Source organism: Myotis nattereri, assembly GCF_964212035.1.
Source record: "Myotis nattereri genome assembly, chromosome: 14".
NCBI classification, from domain to species: Eukaryota; Metazoa; Chordata; class Mammalia; order Chiroptera; family Vespertilionidae; genus Myotis; species Myotis nattereri.
In genome coordinates, this window is record NC_138089.1 from 51,596,353 (window position 1) to 51,614,850 (window position 18,498).

The 18,498-nt window shown below is 47.1% G+C and overlaps 1 protein-coding gene across 4 annotated transcripts in view; it reads right to left on the reverse strand.

The window, feature by feature from the left end:
- Positions 1–18,498, reverse strand: part of TRANK1 (tetratricopeptide repeat and ankyrin repeat containing 1) — a gene marked incomplete at its 5' end in the record, with an annotated part of 83,162 nt that overhangs the window by 25,205 nt on the left and 39,459 nt on the right. For 3 of the 4 annotated variants that reach the window (XM_081105937.1, XM_081105936.1, XM_081105935.1), the window contains 7 exons: positions 670–807; positions 1,105–1,304; positions 2,548–5,448; positions 6,293–6,469; positions 7,963–8,217; positions 9,861–10,022; positions 14,443–14,613. In XM_081105937.1, coding sequence (XP_080962063.1) covers positions 670–807; positions 1,105–1,304; positions 2,548–5,448; positions 6,293–6,469; positions 7,963–8,217; positions 9,861–10,022; positions 14,443–14,613 — 4,004 coding nt within the window. The remainder of the gene's footprint in view (positions 1–669; positions 808–1,104; positions 1,305–2,547; positions 5,449–6,292; positions 6,470–7,962; positions 8,218–9,860; positions 10,023–14,442; positions 14,614–18,498) is intronic. The other variant, XM_081105938.1, reaches the window with a different exon arrangement.

The following is an 18,498-nucleotide window of genomic DNA, read 5'->3' on the forward strand; positions in this document are numbered from 1 at the left end:
CTTGAGTTAGTGGCTCTACCCATAATGCACTGAGAAAGACCATCAAGTCAAAGCAATGAGCTGGCACAGAGGTCACTGGGGGTCAATCTGGGGACACTCTTGCTGCCATTGTCTGCATGGGTGACAAGCAGTGGTGGCGAAGCCATGCCAGAAGGGAGCCCCCAGGCAGGCGGCTGTTCTCGTCCCCCACATTACCTGATCCAATGGGCAGGAACCAAGCCTCATTTGTCTTCCTGGAGTTGTCTCTCTCTATGGACTGACCTTGCCCAGTTCTGTCCTCATTGGGTGGACTCTGCTACCCTTGCCTTCACTTGGAAAGCTCTCCTTAGAGCTCACTCCAACTTGAGCATCCTTGGGAGTCAAGGATAACAGTAGCTAGTGAAAACTGGCAGCTGGCACTTGGGTACCAGGCATTTAGAAGAAGGTGAATACAAGAAAATAAGGAAGGGCGGGAACCAGCCCATAACACACTGTGAAACAACTCATAGCCACTGTCAAAACCCACATCAAACACTCCAAGCCCCACACTAAAGGGATGATACTCCAAAACAGAAATAGGCACCTTTGGCAAACTCTCTTCTACTCAGCTCCAAATTCTCTTTCCCAGAGTGGCAGGGTAACTCACACATAGCCACATGCATTGTGTGAAAAGAAGTCAGTATGACATACCTCGGAATCAGTAAAGAAGTTGTAAAGGAGGACATCATCAAATTCTAAGCCTTTTGCTTCATAAACTGTTAGCACAAGTGCTAACCCCAGTTCTTCTGGAATTTTCTCCTTTGCCATTTCATTGGCTACAAGGATCACCTAGAAAAAGAAAAGGAAGATAGAAGGAAAAAAACATCAAATTCTACAAAGAAAAATCAGCTGCACCTCAGTCCTTTTCTATAGGAGGCAGTAATGCGATTAAGAAGTAGCCAGCATCGACTTGGTTGGCCAGGCTAGTGGAAATATTAGTAACAATTAGTCACTCACCCATCTCTGAAATTTACCCACTCTGGGAGAAGGGCTATTGAATTCTACCCTGTAGAATAGTTTAGCCTCTCAAACCTTTTTTTCAATTGCAAACTTCCTTTTATTTCAAAACAATCCCAAGAAGCTCACCTGGTGGGCCCCAAATTCAATGGGCTGGGTTTTCCTCTTGTTCCCTCGGAGCAAAATTGCTAAGTCGCTTACACTACAAGACTCCAGGACCGTTGGTTTGGGACCATCAAAGAGGCCAGAATCCCTTGGAAGGCGATCGAAAGATTCTGGGAAATAGAACTGAAGTAAATCCACTACTCCTGAGGCCAGATTGAGGATTCCTGGGATAAAACAGAAAATACATGTCCAATATTGAACAACATGACAAAATGGCTGGGATTTGGGGGTTTTGTGTGGGAGTTTTTTCCTGAGAAGCAGTACTGGTCCAGATAATAATACATATAATTGCAAGCCAATCTCCAGTTCTCATTAGATGATCACTTTGGCCCTGAGCCGTTCTTACTCCAGGCACAGTGGATGAAGGCAGAGGTTTTGTAGAATCTCATTCCTGACCTACATTCACATGAGAGAAAATTGCCTCATAAAGAAGAGTCAAGGCAGAAATGTAATCTGAACAATGGGAGTTGTTAGAATGCGAATATCAGGGGCCAGTATAGATGGTAAGGAAACGAGACTTATCCTGTCCCCTCTCATTGCCGCTTAGAGGACTGGAGACAACATTGCCATGGTAACAGCAGTGCTGGAGGTCAGCTGAGGCTGCAACCAAGGCCTCCATCATCCTTTTCCACCAGGTTTATAGCCAGCTGAGAGAGAGCTATACCAAGAAACACTGTCAGAGCTGGAGAAAAGGTATTCTGAAGAGCTTTCTCCCTGGGTCCCATTTTTTGTCTAAGCTTAAGGTAATAGTGACAGTGATGCTGACTGAATGCTACCACTCAACAGGCACATTCACAGAAATCACCCCATTTTATCCTCACGACTGCCCAGTGAGACAGGCCAGATAATCCCACTGTGACAAACAGGGACTCTGAGGAGTCAGTCAACACCTGTGAGGACATGAAGCTCCAATGCACGCAGATCCCCCTGGGTCTCTCCACTAGTCTTGGGCGCAAGTGCCCTTTACCTAACACCACACAGAACACTATGTTCTTGGTAGATGACCATGAAATGGGCTTATATGTCCATTGCTGTTACCAAGTAGTAAAAGGAAGTTTTACTAATACTTATTAAGATATACAATATAAAGAAATCATGAGAAGACCAGCCAGCATAGCTCAGTGGTTGAGCGTCATCCTATGAACCAGGAGGTCATGATTCAATTCCCAGTCAGGGCACATGCCCAGATTGCGGGCTCGATCCCTTGTAGGGGGCGTGCAGGAGGCAGCCAGTCAATGATTCTCTCTCATCATTGATGTTTTTATCTCTGTCTCCTCCTTTCCTCTCTGAAATCAATAAAAATACATTAAAAAAGAAAAAAAAACAAGCTATGCCACAGCTTCCAAAGCAGCCCAAGGACAGTTCCCAAGCACCTCCCTCGTAGGTGAGTCCGAGCTCTGGACATACCCGAATGCGACCTGTAGTTCTGGTACAGCTGGTGGATCTTCTTGGGCTTCCGGACGGCACACTGCTTGTCCCCGGTGCTTCTGCTGGCGTAGTGGAACAGAGAGCGCAGATCGCTGAAGCGGAAGGCCACGCCCTTCATGATGCTCTGAGCTGTGTCCCCGGTGAGGAACATGGCATTGGGATCATTGATGCATTTCATCAGCAGCGCGAGCTCAGCCTGCGTGAAGTCCTGAATCTCGTCGCCATAGAGCTCGTGGATGGACCACGGAAGCACCTTGAGCTTCGACAGCCTCCGGGACAGGTTGAACAGAACATCCTCTTCGTCAAAATAGCCCTTCTGGGACCTGATCTGCTGATACAGGCAGAAGAGGTTGTAGATCTCGCTCCGGTCTTCCTTGAAATTGGGGGACCGCTTCCTCCCTAATTTCTTATACTCTTCTTCCGTGAGTCTCCCCTCGGGGCTGCTGAGGGCCTCAAAAGACCCCTTCAAAAAAGATTTTATTTCTTTCCAAATCAGTGCAGGGTTGTAGGAGGTTTTCCCTTTGTGCATCCTGGGCCATATTTCATTGGTGAACACCTCAAATGTCACGTACACCCGGGGATCAATGTCACACGAACGTGTTTCCGCAACCTTATCCTCCTCGACGTTGTCCCCATCCCCCTCAGCCTCCTCCTCCTCCTCCTGCCAGTTGGGGATGGTCAGCTCCTCCTGCGTGGACCACCCAACGATGGTTCTCTTTAAGCTGCCATCTTCATTTCTCAGAAAAAATGGTTTGGGCAGAGAAGCATCAAGCAGGAGGAGCAGCTGCTTGGAAGTGACGAACAGAGGGAAGTTCTCGTCCTTCAGGTCCTGGAGTTTGTGGACATTGGGTTCCAAGGGTTTGTAGTGGCTGGTGGCCTTGGCGGACTTGGAGAGCTCAATGAAATTCCTCTGCACCTCCTGGCACAGCACGTGGTTCTTGGTCACAAAGATCTGGTGTAAATGCTCCAGCTGCTGGGGACCTTCTGGGGCACATACTTCTGCCACCTGGCTGGGCCCCCCAGGGTCCTCACTGGCTGTCCCTGCACAGGCTCCGCTCTCCTGCTCCTCATCTATACTGTCCACTGTCTCCACTTCGATGGAACCTTCCTCTTCCTCGTCCTCCTCCTTCTCCTCCTCCTCCTCCCCACCGGGACCCTCCTTTCTGGGTTCCACTTCCAACCTTCTCTTCAGCCAGACCTGCTTGGCCAGCAGTGGGCTTCCCGCCTGCTCGGCTTTCTCCCAGTAGATGTGGAATTTCTTCCAGAGCCGGTACAAGCAGCACGTCGTCTTCCCGGTGCCACTCCGCCCGATCAGGATGATGGGCTCCAGCGGCCGGGGGTTGAGGTGGATCACGGCGTACTCAAGCTCGCCCACCCGGAAGGGGTACTCCACTGTCGCTGTCATGTCGTTGAGGATGTTGAAGGCCATGTTGGAGCTGAAGCTGTGGAACTTCATGACGTTGTACTCCGTCTGCACCGCGCTGGCCGGGGGGAAGTACTGGGGCTCCACAGGCACCCTGCCCTTCTCCGCCTCCGTGTCTTCCACGTAGCAGCGGGGTATCCGCTTTCGGATTCTCATGTTGGCCGACACCTGGCCTTTGTTGATGCCCCTCAGCTTCTTCCGCAGGATGCAGGATAGGCCGCGGTTGTAGGCGCTGCAGATGGCCCGGATGGAGTCCGTTAGCTTGCCATGATCTAGGACGATGTCCCAGATCCGGATGATTTCTGTGTAGACCCGCCCCGACTTCTCCATGGGGTGTGAGCTCCGCTCTGTGGTGATTATCTTCTCAGGGTTCTCGCTGCATCGAGGGGAGAAGTCGATGGCAAGCTCCCATAGCATCCGGGCTCCTTTGTCCAGCTTGGCCTCGAAGAGCTGGATGCTTCCTTTCAGGTGCTTCAGCCGCTTCTGCAGGCCCTGCGTCCACTCGCCGTTCCCTAGCTGATGGATGGTTAGGATGATTTTCTTCTTCATGACCTTGGTCATCACCTTACTGGACAGCTTCTTCAGCATCTCAGAGGTACACTCGATCTCCCAGGTCATGTTCTCGAAGTCCTGGAGGCAGGCCTCCACCTCCTGACAGCTATCCTGATCGCTAGTGTCCTCCCCGCCTCTGTGACCAGCGGGCGTGAGCTGTGAAGTCCCGAGGCCCGCCTGAGCGTGTCCACCCCCTGCCTCAGGGACAGCAGGGCTGTTTCCACCACAGTCAGAGCCCCCCACCCCCAGGGTTCGCTGGAGCTCCTCCCTCTTCGTTTCTGTGACAGCTCCTATCTCCAGGGGCTTGGAGTCCGGAGGACAGTCCTCCGGGAGGGACATGTCCAGTTCAACCTTCTCGATCAGGCGCGTGATGTGCTGCACAAGGCGGTCCCTCTGAGAACAGGGCCTGGCCACTCCAGACTCCTGCCTCGCCATCTGGGCGTCCGAGAGAGTCTCCCAGCTGTCAGGAACCATGGCCCCTTCGGGCAGGGGTCTGTCAGGGTCACCGCACAGCAGCGCATCAGATGGAACCTGGGACTTGAGCTGAGCCATCTGACCAGGGACAGCATTCTTTAGGAGCTTCCCCTGGTGGGCAGCGGGGTCCTGCCGGCTCCTCCGCCGGCTCTCCGCCACAGCTTTGTTCCAGGCCAAGAGCAGAGGGGCGTTCTTCTTAATCCGGTGCCGTGCGTCTTTGCCCTCTTTGTTCTTCAGGTTGAAGTTGATGTCAAACTTGGCGAGCAGGTCTAGCAGCTTCTTCATGCGCTTCAGCGTGCCCCTCTGGAAGAGCAGGTGCATCAGCGTGTTCCCGCTGCTGTCCTGGGTGTTGGGGTTGAGGTAGTCAAATTTGGCGGGGTTGGACCAGAAGAGATCCAGCAGGTGGTTGAGGAAGTTAAAACCGATGTCAGCTGAAAGACACAAACAACACTCTGAGTGCTGAGCCCCTCTTCCCGGGGAACAGGGTCCCCTGGATTTAAGAGAGATGCCAGCCAGGGATGTCGTAGAGCACCTAACTTCCCCAAGTATTTGACAACTCGGTGGTTCTCAACTGGGGAAATTTGCTCCCCATGGACATGTGAGAATGTCTGGGGCATTTCTGATTGTCCCAATTTGGGACATGCTACTGGCATCGAGTGGTGGAGGCCAGGGATGCTGCTAAGCATCCCAGAGAGCACAGGGCAGCACCCACAGCAAAGAATTACCCAGCGCAAATGTCAACAGCACCAAGGGTGAGAAACCCTGAAATAACCTTATGATATTCCAGTCAGATCCTTTATGCCAGGACCCTTGAAAACCATGTAAACCAGGGGTCCTCAAACTTTTTAAACAGGGGCCAGCTCACTGTCCCTCAGACCGTTGGAGGGCCGGACTATAGTTTTAAAATAAAACTATGAACAAATTCCTATGCACACTGCACATATCTTATTTTGAAGTAAAAAAACAAAACGGGAACAAATACAATATTTGTATTTGCATGTGGCCCGCGGGCCGTAGTTTGAGGACCCCTGATGTAAATAAAGTATTCTTGGCTATGGAGCCAAGTTTGAAACTTAAGAATCCTCCTCAATCAACCCACCCTGATCATTCACCGTGATGGTCACTCCTTCCTGTCAAGCTACGGGCAGGCCTTGCCAGTGAAGGGGCTTTTCCCAGATCACTGGCTGGCTTGCCCAACAGAAAAAAAACCAGAGCACCGGTTCTAATATCCAGCCTCCTCCCCAAGGCAAAAACCGGTTTGAAAAAGAGGCCTACCATTGACATCCAAAAAGATGCGGAGAGCTGCATGCAGAGGTGTGTCGCCTTCCGTGAGGGAGATGACGCGGGGGTCCGCACCCTTGGTCAGGAGCAGAAACGCCAACTCGAAGTCCTGGTGCTGTAGGCACATGGCTAGCGGCCTCGCCTGGCTGTCCTGGAGGCCCTCGGGCAAGGCTGGGGGAGGGAGAAGGGCACCGTGAGCTGCATTCACATGACGAGGTACAGCCTGGGCACTGGAGGCAGGGCAGCCTCTGCCATTATTCCCAGGGAAGAGCTGATGCTCGCCTGACTGGTGAGGCCCGCTACCACTGCCTGGCAGGCAAAGGCTTCCCAGACCCTCAGAGTGAAAGCCCAGCTCCTTCCAGTGCCCTGTCTGTGGGCCTTTTCTCCCCCAGCTCTCTGGCTCCCCCTGCCGTCCCAGAACAGGACATGGACCCCAGCATCAGCCCTGCTGGGGAGGAGAGCAGGGCCTGCAAACAACTGAACCCGGGTGCTGGCCTGACACTGTACCTGCCGCACAGTCAGCCGCACAGTCAGCCGGTGATCAGGACGTGAGCTCCACTACCAACATCCTTTGTTTCTATGACGCTGCTTCCAGAGGATGCGCATCCACTGTCAATCGCCATCTTCCCTGACACCTCTCAGCCCCACCTCCCTTCCTTTAGCTCAGTCCTCCTCTCCCCTCGGCACTGCCCAGGCCTCCAGCAGCCACACCTTCACTCTCTGCCCTTAGGCCCAAGCACCTGATCCCAGGGAGGTGCTCCCTAAGTGCTCTGTGACTCAGGAATAAAACTGGAATCCCACTGCAGCCACAGTTTCTGGGCTAAGGGAGTAACACTCCATTTAGGGGAGAGGTTTGAAGAAATAAACTATAGGAGGCATCCATCCACCTCCTGAAACCTGTGGGTACAGCCGATGCCTGGGGGCTTTGTATGGCACGTGGAGAGCCGAGGACCGATGTGTCACCACTCCCCTTAAACGACAAAGCAAGCGGAAAACCCACAGCCAGGGTGCTCTTCCGAGTGAGCTCACTTCACATTCAAAACACCCCTAAGGAAGAGGGACTATTCACATTCCCGTTTTATAAGTGAACAGACAAAGGCACAGGGAGCATGCCAAGGCCACACAGCTAGCCATGGCATGAGTAGGGGTGGGAGGTGCTGCCAGAGCAGGTTGGTATTTCCAAATTCGTTTTAAAATAAAACCCAATCCAGCAAGATGCTGCACACTCCAGACGTCCACCCAGCCAAGTGTGATTGTGCTGATTAACGCGGCAGGTGCTTCCACCAACCAATTATTTCACTGTTTCTTTTAAAAACAAGCATCTTGAATCCCAATGTGTTGATTAGAAAAGAATGCCGCAGAGCTGACGAGGCCCCACGCAGCAGATGCCGTGCAGGGTCCAGCCTGAGGCCAGGAGGAAGTGACCGCTGCGGGCCAAAGCACTCCCTCCACGTACCTGAGGTTTCTCATAACTGTAATTCACAGAAATGCAGGCTTCCCACAGGGCACCACCCACTGACAGGCCTCGCTGTTTCCAAGTGAGGAGATACGGAGGAAGAGAAGGAGCAGGATTTAAAGGAGCCTTCAAAATCAAGTGAAGAACACCAGGCCAGGCACGGCCTGAGCTCCCGTGGGAGGGGAGCCCCGCATCTCAGCATGCTCACCTCCGCTGTCTACCAGGCGGCCCAGGAGCTGTACCCGGCGCTGGTCCCAGGTGCTGAGCGGGGGGATGATGGCACAGAGGTCGAGGCCCGAGAAGTCGCAGTCTGTGATGAGGCAGTCTCCCAGCGGAGGCTCCCCGCTCGCTTTGCGGGTCAGCAGCAGAAGCACTTCGGGCCATTTCTGTTTCTCCAGTAAACACTTGACGAAGGCGTTGGCGCAGTCGCGGTTAATGTCACAGACCAGGTCAGGAGGAATCTCTTTCAAAAGTAAGCACACACCACACTCCAAAAAAGGTTCATACGGTTTCTGTCCCCAACCACAACTTAGCACATAGATGCGTCATTAACGCGTTACTGATCAGTAGTTTGAAGCACTGGAGAAACTATAAGCAAATAATGAATTACGAGGCATTGCCACCTCCCACCTCTACCCATGCCATTGCGAGCTGTGTGGCCCTGGCATGCCCTTTGTGCCTTCGTGGCAAAGCTCCTTGGGGAGGTCAGAAATACCCTAAGGCCGAAACGGTTTGGCTCAGTGGAATTGAACCCAGGTCCCAGGTTCGATTCCGGTCAAGGGCATGTACCTTAGTTGTGGGCCCATCCCCAGTAGGAGATGTGCAGGAGGCAACTGATCGATGTTTCTCTCTCATCGATGTTTCTAACTCTCTATCTCTCTCCCTTCCTCTCTGCAAAAAGTCAATATAAAATATATTAAAAAGAAAAAAAAAGTTCTCCATTTAAAAAAAAAAAAGAAAGAAATACCCTAAGGTGAGTACAGCCTGGTCTAGGAGAACAGAATTTTTAATTGTCCCTGATTATCTAAAGTTTGTCATCTAAAATTCTTTTCCTTCCGATTTTCCCAAAATGAAAAAAATTAACATTCCATTCTACAATAACCAAATGTCCCAATGTTAGCCAGTATCTATAGAAGAGAGAAACATCTGTGGTGTTTTTAAAAGGACAGCCTAAGCAAGGAGTAACTCTAGGAGGATGCATGAAAAACTAATAATGGAGGTTGCCTCAGGGACGGGACTTAGGGACTGAAGTTCACAGATGGATGATGGACTTTTCACTGATAGATAACTGACGTTCTGTGCTGGCTGTTTTACATGTAGATCATTACCTTTTTTGTTGTTGTTGTTAATCCTCACCCAAGGATATTTTTTCATTGATTTTTAGAGAGAGTGGAAGGGAGGGGGATACAGAGAGACACATTGATTGGTTGCCTCCCATACACGCCCCGAGCAGGGTGTGTAACCTTGACCAGAATCGAACCCAGGACTCTTCAGTCCACAGGCCGACGCTCTATCCACTGAGCCAAACTGGCTAGGGCAGATCATTACATTTTTAAATCCATTTCTAAAAGATATTCAAAAAGTCTGAATGAACATAAATAACCTTTCACACAATTGAATTTGTGAGAAAAATTACCTTGCAGGGCTCTAACCTGTTTGGCTCAGTGGATAGGCAGTGGTTCTCAACCTTCCTAATGCTGCAACTCGTATGTGGGTGTATCTGCATGTGGGCGGACCCGCCTGGAGACGGGTAGAGGAGCAGTGTCTCGGTTCCTAAGACCATTGAAAATATGTGTTTTCCAGTGGGCTTAGGCAACCCCTGTGAAAGGGTCGTTCGACCCCCAGAGGGGTCGTGACCCACAGGTTGAGAACTTCTGGGATAGAGCGTCGGCCTGCGGACTGAAAGGTCCCAGGTTCAATTCCGGTCAAGGGCATGTACCTCGGTTGCAGGCACATCCCCAGTAGGGAGTGTGCAGAAGGCAGCTGATTGATGTTTTTCTCTCATCAATGTTTCTAACTCTCTATCCCTCTCCCTTCCTCTCTGTAAAAAAATCAATAAAAATATTAAAAATATAATAATAATAAATAATAAAAATAAAAAATTACCTTGCAGGGAAGAAAGGAGGCGCAAGAACTTCTGGACTACATCTTGCTTCAGAAAGTTTTTATGCAGCAACCGGTTTCCTGAGTTCAGGTACTTCACCAGCTGCGCAGAGGCCTCCCGGAAAATGTTGCTCTCGCTACTGGGTCCTTCGCCATGGCTCAGTCCTGCAAAACAGAACCAGGTGATGCTTCCGAATAGAGATCACAGCTGCAGGAGATGGAAAAGTTACAATTCTGCACCCCACCCACATGCTTTGCCATGACCTTGGCAGCTCCTCCCACCAAGAGGTGGAGCCTATTCCCCTCCCACCCAATTCTGGCCTGGCTCCATGACCAGTTACAACCAGTAGAATGCAGTGGCTGTGGTTTCAGTGCAAGATCTGAGCCTAGGCCTCAAGAGGCCTATTAGTTCCATTCGCTCTCTTGGGACCCTAGCTGGTTTGGCTCAGTGGTTAGAAGGTAGGCCCGAGGACTGAAGGGTTGTGGGTTCGATTTCCAGCCAAGGGCATATACCACGGTTGCAGGTTTGATCCCTGACCCTGGTGGGGATGCCTTCCGGAGGCAACCAGTGGATGTGTCTCTCTCATGTTTTTTTCTCTCTCTCTTTCCCTCCCCCTCTCTGTCTCTAAAAATCAATGGAAAAAATACCTTTGGATCTAAAAAAAAAAAAAAAGTGACTATATAAGTACTAAACAACAACAGAAACACTGGGTGAAAATATGCTAAACTGTGATTATAATAAATTTTTGTTTTTATATAAAACCATATTTTTACAAACTTCCTTCAATGATCATATTTAGTGGATATATATTAGGAGATTTGAAATTAAAACTAGCCCTAGCTGGTTTGGCTCAGTGGACAGAGCGCCAGCCTGAGGACTGAATGGTCCCATTCAATTCTGGTCAAGGGCACATGTCTGGTTGCAGGCTTGAACCCCAGTAGGGGAGGTGCAAGAGGTAGTCAATCAATGATTCTCTCTCGTCATTGATGTTTCTATCTAGCTCTCCCTCTCCCTTCCTCTCTGAAATCAATAAAAATATATTTTAAAAAATTAAAACTAGCCAAAACCGGTTTGGCTCAGTGGATAGAGCGTCGGCCTGCGGACTGAGGGGTCCCAGGTTCGATTCCGGTCAAGGGCATGTACCTGGGTTGCGGGCACATCCCCAGTGGGAGATGTGCAGGAGGCAGCTGATTGATGTTTCTCTCCCATCGATGTTTCTAACTCTCTATCTCTCTCCCTTCCTCTCTGTAAAAAATCAATAAAATATATTTTTAAAAAAATTAAAACTAAAAAAGGTCTTCTGAAGTTGTAACAGTGCTCAGAAGTGTGAGAAAACAGAATAAATCATTTCAAAAAGAGATTTCGCTTTTGCCTAAAATCTTTCTCCCATGCTAAAAAAGACAAACTAGTAAGATTTATCATACACTCTGGTACATTTTATTACACACATTTTAATCAGTTTAAATGTATGCAACCATCTCACTTCATAAAAGAAAAATATAAAAACATATAGCTATAAATGCATGAGATAAGACTAAATAGCCAAGTCACAAATATATGAATTTGCAGATGGAGGTTGGTTTATAGAGAATTAGTATTTTCTTGCTTTCCTTTCCTATTTTGTAAATTTCCTTTAAAAAAGAATATATTGCTTTTATAATAAGAAAAAACATATCATGGACACATATAAGTAAGCACTGCATCCCTGCATTTACTGAATACAAGGCCCGTCTTGGTGCTGAGGGATGCGAAGATGGGAAACCTCGAATCACAGGCTCTGTCTGTGAGGGAAAGTTCCAGTATCCTCCAAGTGCTTGCTGTGCTAGAGATGCCTGCACCAGCACAGAGCAGAAAGCAGCTGGCTCCCCCTAGCAGCGGTTCTCAACCTGTGGGTCACGACCCCTTTGGGGGTCGAATGACCCTTTCACAGGTGTCGCCTAAGACCATCGGAAAACACATAATTACATATTGTTTTTGTGATTAATCACTATGCTTTAATTATGTTCAATTTGTAACAGTGAAAATACATCCTACATATCATATATTTACATTACGATTCGTAACAGTAGCAAAATTACAGTATGAAGTAGCAACGAAAATAATTTTATGGTTGGGGGTCACCACAACATGAGGAACTGTATTAAAGGGTCGCGGCATTAGGAAGGTTGAGAACCACTGCAGGGCCTAAGAGACCAGAGAGAAAAGCTTCAGAGGACTGGATCTGTTCTCGCTTGAAAGGCGCTGCATTAGTGAGTGAGAGAAGGAAGATCAATCAATCTTGTTCTAGTCTAGGTCCTAAGGAAAGTTGAGCTTCCAGAGAAGGTGGACATGCTGCCATCTGGTGGTCAAAGGCAGGTAAGACAGTTACATAATCCTGACTCTTGAGGCGTGAACCCTGACTCCTCAAAGTGGACTCTGGCTTCCCCTGGCTGCTTCTAAGAATCCTGAGTCCTGCCCTGAACCTGCTGAATGAAAATCTGCATTTTAACAGGCTCCCCAGCGATTTGTGTGCACAGTTACGTCGGAAAGCTCTGGTTTAGAGAACAGCAGAAATATTCAGTGAGATTTCTCACCCAGAAGCAAAAGCCACCCTATCTACAGACACCATCACTAGCTAGCTCTTCCTGATAATTGTCATCCTGCTCTTTTCTGATTTGTATCAGTTCCTTTTGCTTTCTTTTCACTCAGTGTTCTCCTATGGTCGTTCAATATTCCTCTAGCGCAGCAAGGAAACCTTCCTGGTTGATGGTCTGAAAAACGTTGCGGTAATCAAATCTCCAATACGTTTACCAACGACCACTGGGGGACTTTAGGCTTGACTGCCTCCACTGCCATCACAAACTACCAGTCAGCCCTGGGATGACACACCCCTCCTAATGGGCTTTTCAGCCAGGCGAGTGCAGTTGAGTCCTAGTAAGTAAAAAAGGACCAGCTGCAATTCTGAGTCTCTCCTCCTGGTTCAAACCTGGACCAGAATTAGTTGATGAAGGAGCAGAGAGAGGAAGGGAGAGTGAGACCCTGTCTCAGTAGATGAGATGTTTTTAAGATCAGCAGATTTTCAAAAATTCTATTGTACAAGGAATCAGAAAATATTTTAAAAAATAAATAAAAACGAATGACATGCTAAAGTCTGTAACACTAAATATAACATACATATAGAGTATTATAAGAATTAACATTAGAATTAATAAACAATAAATTGGCAATCAGAGCAGCCGTTTTCTACCATTAACTGGTGGTCATTTTTTGTTGTTATTTTAAAACCTGGAAATTCATTGGCAAAGATAGTTTCGATTTCTTAATTTAATATACCATTAAACAGAGGCATGTCAGTGATGACAGAACACATTCCAGTTTTGAAGATGTTAAAATGTGGGGGGAAAGGGTAACTTGGAATCAATGAAATACAATGCCTATATTCAGACATATTATCAACCAATAGGAATAAAATAAAGACTCTTCCCAAATTCCATAAGTCTACTACCCATGTCTCCTCCCTCCACGAAAAACGTACAAGTTGGTGCTCTAGCAGAACAGGAGAGAAATCTAAATAGACAACATGATCCAGAAGAATCATATAGAAGTAACAAAACTAAACGCAGCATACTGTACACACGTGGGGACTAGAGCCTAAGTAAAGTCTAAAAAGCATATACTGTGTGTGCACATGCATATACACACATATGCAATAATGTATATGTATGTTTCATTAAACTGGGGTGCCTAAAGAGTGTCACATCTCTTAAATTTTTTTTCATTTTTCAATTACAATTGACATTCAATATTCTATTAGTTTCAGGTGTATAGCATAGTGGTTAGACATTTATATAACTTACAAAGTGATCCCCCCAATGCCATACATAGTTATTATAATATTTAATGAGCAAAGGTTTCAGGACACTGGGTAATTCTTTCCTATGGGTCCAGGTATGCTACTTGTTGTAGAAAATATAACATTTATATACTCATCCTATCATGCCAATGCTATTTACTGGTTTTCAAGTTTTAGAATCAATCTATAGACGTAGCACAGAAACTTAAGAGTTGAGGAACAGAATGTAAATGACACAAATAACATTACTAGACATTCCTCAACAATTAGGGCTGACTTGTTTAACTTCATCTTATACAGCAGTCAGTCAATGGATGCTGTCCTAAACTGATAAAGAAATAGGAATAGAAGTTAATATGTAAGTGCATAGTGTAATCTAGTGCAACATGAATGTATTTTAAATTGTTGGCTGTGGCTGTTTCTGAGGGTAGGAATGATTTTGGTTATCTCCTATTCCTTCTGCTTTTTTTTTCTTTTTTACTGTGTGCATGCGTTAGAAAATAAATCCCCCATAGCATCTAAAGGACAACCTGGCGAAGTTCCCGGAATATTGCAGATGCTCTCTAAATAAGAGTTGTCTCATTCTATCTTCCAAAAAAAAGGAAACAAGTTTTCCAAAGATTGGGAGTCTCATTTCCATCTTCACATACCAAGAAAAGATTAATCAATTTGTATCTAACATCACAGAACCAGTTTTTACACACACCCCTCCCCTCAAAAAAAAAAAAAAGTTAATTCACTGGAAGCTGTACCTGATAGGTCCTTAGAACACGCAGCCAGTTTTTCCAAGTGACTATTGATTTTCTCAATGGCTTTAAAGTTCTTATTCCTCTTCAGGACATCCACGGGGGTCCGGGACTGTCGATCTAGCAGAGTGGGGTCTGCCCCAAAACGCAGGAGCATCTGCACATCCTCTGTTTGTCCTAGGGCAGGCCAAAAGGAAAAGGGGGCATTGTCATGGTTCCTTCCGTAAGGAGATGTCCCCATGAGTGCTCGTCCTCCCAGTTTCCTGCCTGAGCAGCCCGGGGCAAGGGGACCACGGTCCCTCTGCTTGCAGAACCTAAACTGCTGGCCTTGGGCAACCCACCAAAGTCCCCGAAGCAAGGCGGACTTTGTGGAGTGGGAAGGACAATAGCTTTTAAGAGGTTCAGAAGTGCGCTCCTCTATACCTTTCTCCCCTCTCCTTGGCAACAAGCAAGGAGATGGGGAATCTGGTTACTAGGCAACTGTTACAGCTGTAAGGATAACAGCAAGCTGTGACTTCAGATTTCTTTATTCCCTAGAGAGGAAACAAAATATTCCTCCAGAAAAAAAAGCCTGTCTGGGGACAGGAGAAAAAAGTGGCAATTGCTCTCCAATCGGGGTCTTTTTGTTGTCACTGTTTCCATCCTCCCAGCCCCTACCCTCTGGCTGCCAGCTCCATTTGCTGCTTTGACAAATCTATTTGCCAAGCATCAAGGTGTCTCTGTGGTCACAGATGCAGCAGTCTTCATAATGGAACAGGTGTACTTCTGGGGTACAAAGACTTATGTGGGCATAGAGAGTTAAATGAATCAATGCCCGATCCCCAACGTTCATACCCATGCTTTCCTAAAATGCACTGCCTTGACCAAGCACCCGTACTCAAGGTATTGTCCTACTCATGGTGTTCTCCTTCCCCATCTCCCCAATAACAACTGCCCTTCTTCCACTTTACAAAAATAAGACAAAATTTAAAAGGCCTGCCCTAGCCAATTTGGCTCAGAGCACAGAGCATCAGCACACAGACTGAAGAGTTCCAGGTTCAATTCCGGTCAAGGGCACCTACCTTGGTTGCAGATTCAATCCCTGGCTTGGTTGAGAGCAACCAATCGACGTCTCTCTCTCACATCGATATTTCTCTCTGTGTGTCTCTCCCCCTCCCTTCCACTCTCTAAAAATCAATGGAAAAATATTCTCGGGTGAGAATTAACAAAAAAATTAAAGTCCTACTTTTCTCTTCCCATCAAATATCTCACAGTAGTAAGCAGAATCCCTTAGATTCCTAGCACCTGGCATACACACACCTTCTCCCAGTTCTTCAAACAAATACTAATCCAAGGACTGCTGTGATGAGACTCTGAGAATGTAATTAAGGTCCCAAAGCAGTTAACCTTAAGATAATCGGGAGATTTTCCAGATGGGCCTGGCCTAACCATTTGAACCTTAAAGGTCAAAGGTGTAGAGGTCAGAGATTCAAAATACAAGAGAGATCTGATGCACAAGAAATTCTCCCCGCTCTGAATATAGAGGGGACCTGATGACAAGGAATGTGTGTGGTCTGTAGAAGCTGGCAGCAGCCTCTGCCTGACAGTCAGCAAGGAAACTCAGACCCCAGTCCTACAACCACAAGGAACTGGATTCTGCCACAATCATGTGAACTTGAAGGAATGCCTCAAACTTTTTTTAAAATATATTTTTATTGATTTCAGAGAGGAAGGGAGAGGGAGAGAGAGAAATATCAATGATGAGAGAACCATTGATCAGCTGCCTCCTGCACACCCCTTACAGGGGATCAAGCCTGCAACTCAGGCATGTGCCCTTGACTGGAGTCGAACCCGCAACTCTTCAGTACACAGGCCAACACTCAATCCACTGGGCCAAACCGGCTAGGGCTAGGCCTCAAACTTTAGATAAGAAAACAGTTTCATGGCCAAGCCGGTATAGCTCAGCGGTTGAGCGTTGACCCAGAAACCAAGAGGTTTTGGTTCGATTCCCGTTCAGGGCACATGCCTGTGGGGGGCCTGTAGGAGGGAGCCAATCAATGATTCTCTCTCATCATTGATGTTTCTATCTCTCACTCCCTCTCCATTCCTCTTTCTCTAAGAAATCCATAAAAACATTTAAAAAATAATAATAATAACAAAGTCCCAGCCAACACCTGATTTCAGCTTCAGGAGACACTGAGCAGAAAACTCACTCACATGGAAGCCCATCTTCTAAAAGGGAGGCTGCTCCGGGTCCTGTAGGGAGGACGAGGGATGGAACCCCATTCCCATCCTACCACTGATCTGGAGAGTGACATGGGCTCTAGCGGCCTGAGCGTCATCATCTGTGAAGCTGGACTCATGATACCTTCCTCACAGCTGTCCCTGAGGGTGAGTGAGAAAACCTGCCGGGTACATGACACTGGTGGAACTTAATGGCCCTTTAACTGTTGAGACACAGTTAGGGGCTGGCTGAGCCTCAGGGCCAAGGCTGGCATTGTGGAAAGTCATTTCTCGCTGTTTCTCCTAATGAGAATATAGGTATCTTTTTGAAGGAAGCAAGTATCTCTCAGACATGTCTTCAGTTCAAAGTTTTCTACACATACAAAGTAGATTTAAAAACACTGTGTGTGTGTGTGTGTGTGTGTGTGTGTGTGTCTATGTCCCTCTAGCTCTATCACTTGAAATACATGCTCACAGTTGGAGCTTTCTCCTCAGTTTAGGCTGGAGCTGGGCTTCCAATCTCAAGGTTAGATATCCCAGAAAATGGGCTTTTATATCCTAGAAAAGTGATGGATACAGAAGTATTGCTCCATTAAGTGAAAATCTAGAAAACACTGGCTGTGCCCACAAAGTTAAGCTTCCAACCTACTTCCCTTCACCCTTGCAAAGCCCCCGTCTGAGATTCTCAGAGCTGCAATGCTGAACCTGGCCACTAGGTGACATCACACCTATCTCCATTTTTGTTCTTTTTTACTGAAAAGGGGTACATATTGCAGAGTGAAAAATATCATGAACATAGGGGTGCATATGTTCTTTCTGATTGGTGTTTCAGGCTTCTTAGGATATATTCCTAGAAGTGGAATCCCTGGCAGTTCCATTTTTAACTTTTTGAGGAAACTCCACACTGATCATAGCAGCACAATTTACAATAGCTAAGATCTGGAAATAGCCCAAGTGCCCATCAGTAAATGAGTGGATAAAAAAGCTGTGGTGCATCTATACCATGGAATACTATGCAGCACCAAAAAGAAGGATCTCTTACCCTTTGAGACAGCATGGAAGGACCTGGAGAGTATTATGTTAAGCAAAATAAGCCAGTCAGAGAAAGACAAGTATCACATGATATCACTCATAGGTGGAATCTAATGAACAAAATAGGCTGATGAACAAAATGGATCCAGAGACACAGAAGCATGGAACAGACTGTCAAATCTCAGAGGGAAGGCGGGGGTGGGAAGAGATCAACCAAAGAAGTTGTATGCATATATGCATAACCCATGGACACGGGCCACAGTGTGGTGAAGGCCTGGGGCGGGAGTGGGGGGGGGGGGGCGGGGGGGCATGGAGGCAGGCTAAAAGGGGTCAATGGGGATAAAAAGGGGACATATGTAATACTTTCAACAATAAAGGTTTTTTAAAATGTAAAAAAATATATCATGAAATGATTTGTTTACTGAGATACCAATTATGTTTGAAACATCCATATGTATATTAAAGCAATTCTCTCTGTTGATTCCCCAACAAAAAAAAAGAAAAAGAAAAAAGAAAAGAAAACTCAGTCACATCACTCTGGACCTACAGAACTGTGAGCTAATGAATGGGTGTTGTTTTAAACCACTTAGTTTATGGTGGTTTGTTACATAGCATAGAAAACCAACGCAGCTATCCTTGTGCATTGTCCCAAATGAGCTGATGAAGATCTCCAGTAGAGGGCATGCAAGAGGCAGCCAATCGATGGTTCTCTCTCTCTCTCTCTTTCTTTCTCTTCTCTCTGAAATCAATTTAAAAAAACCTATTTTTAACAAAGGTAAATAATTTCATCAATGTCCTGACTTAAATAAGTAAATAAATAAATCTCAC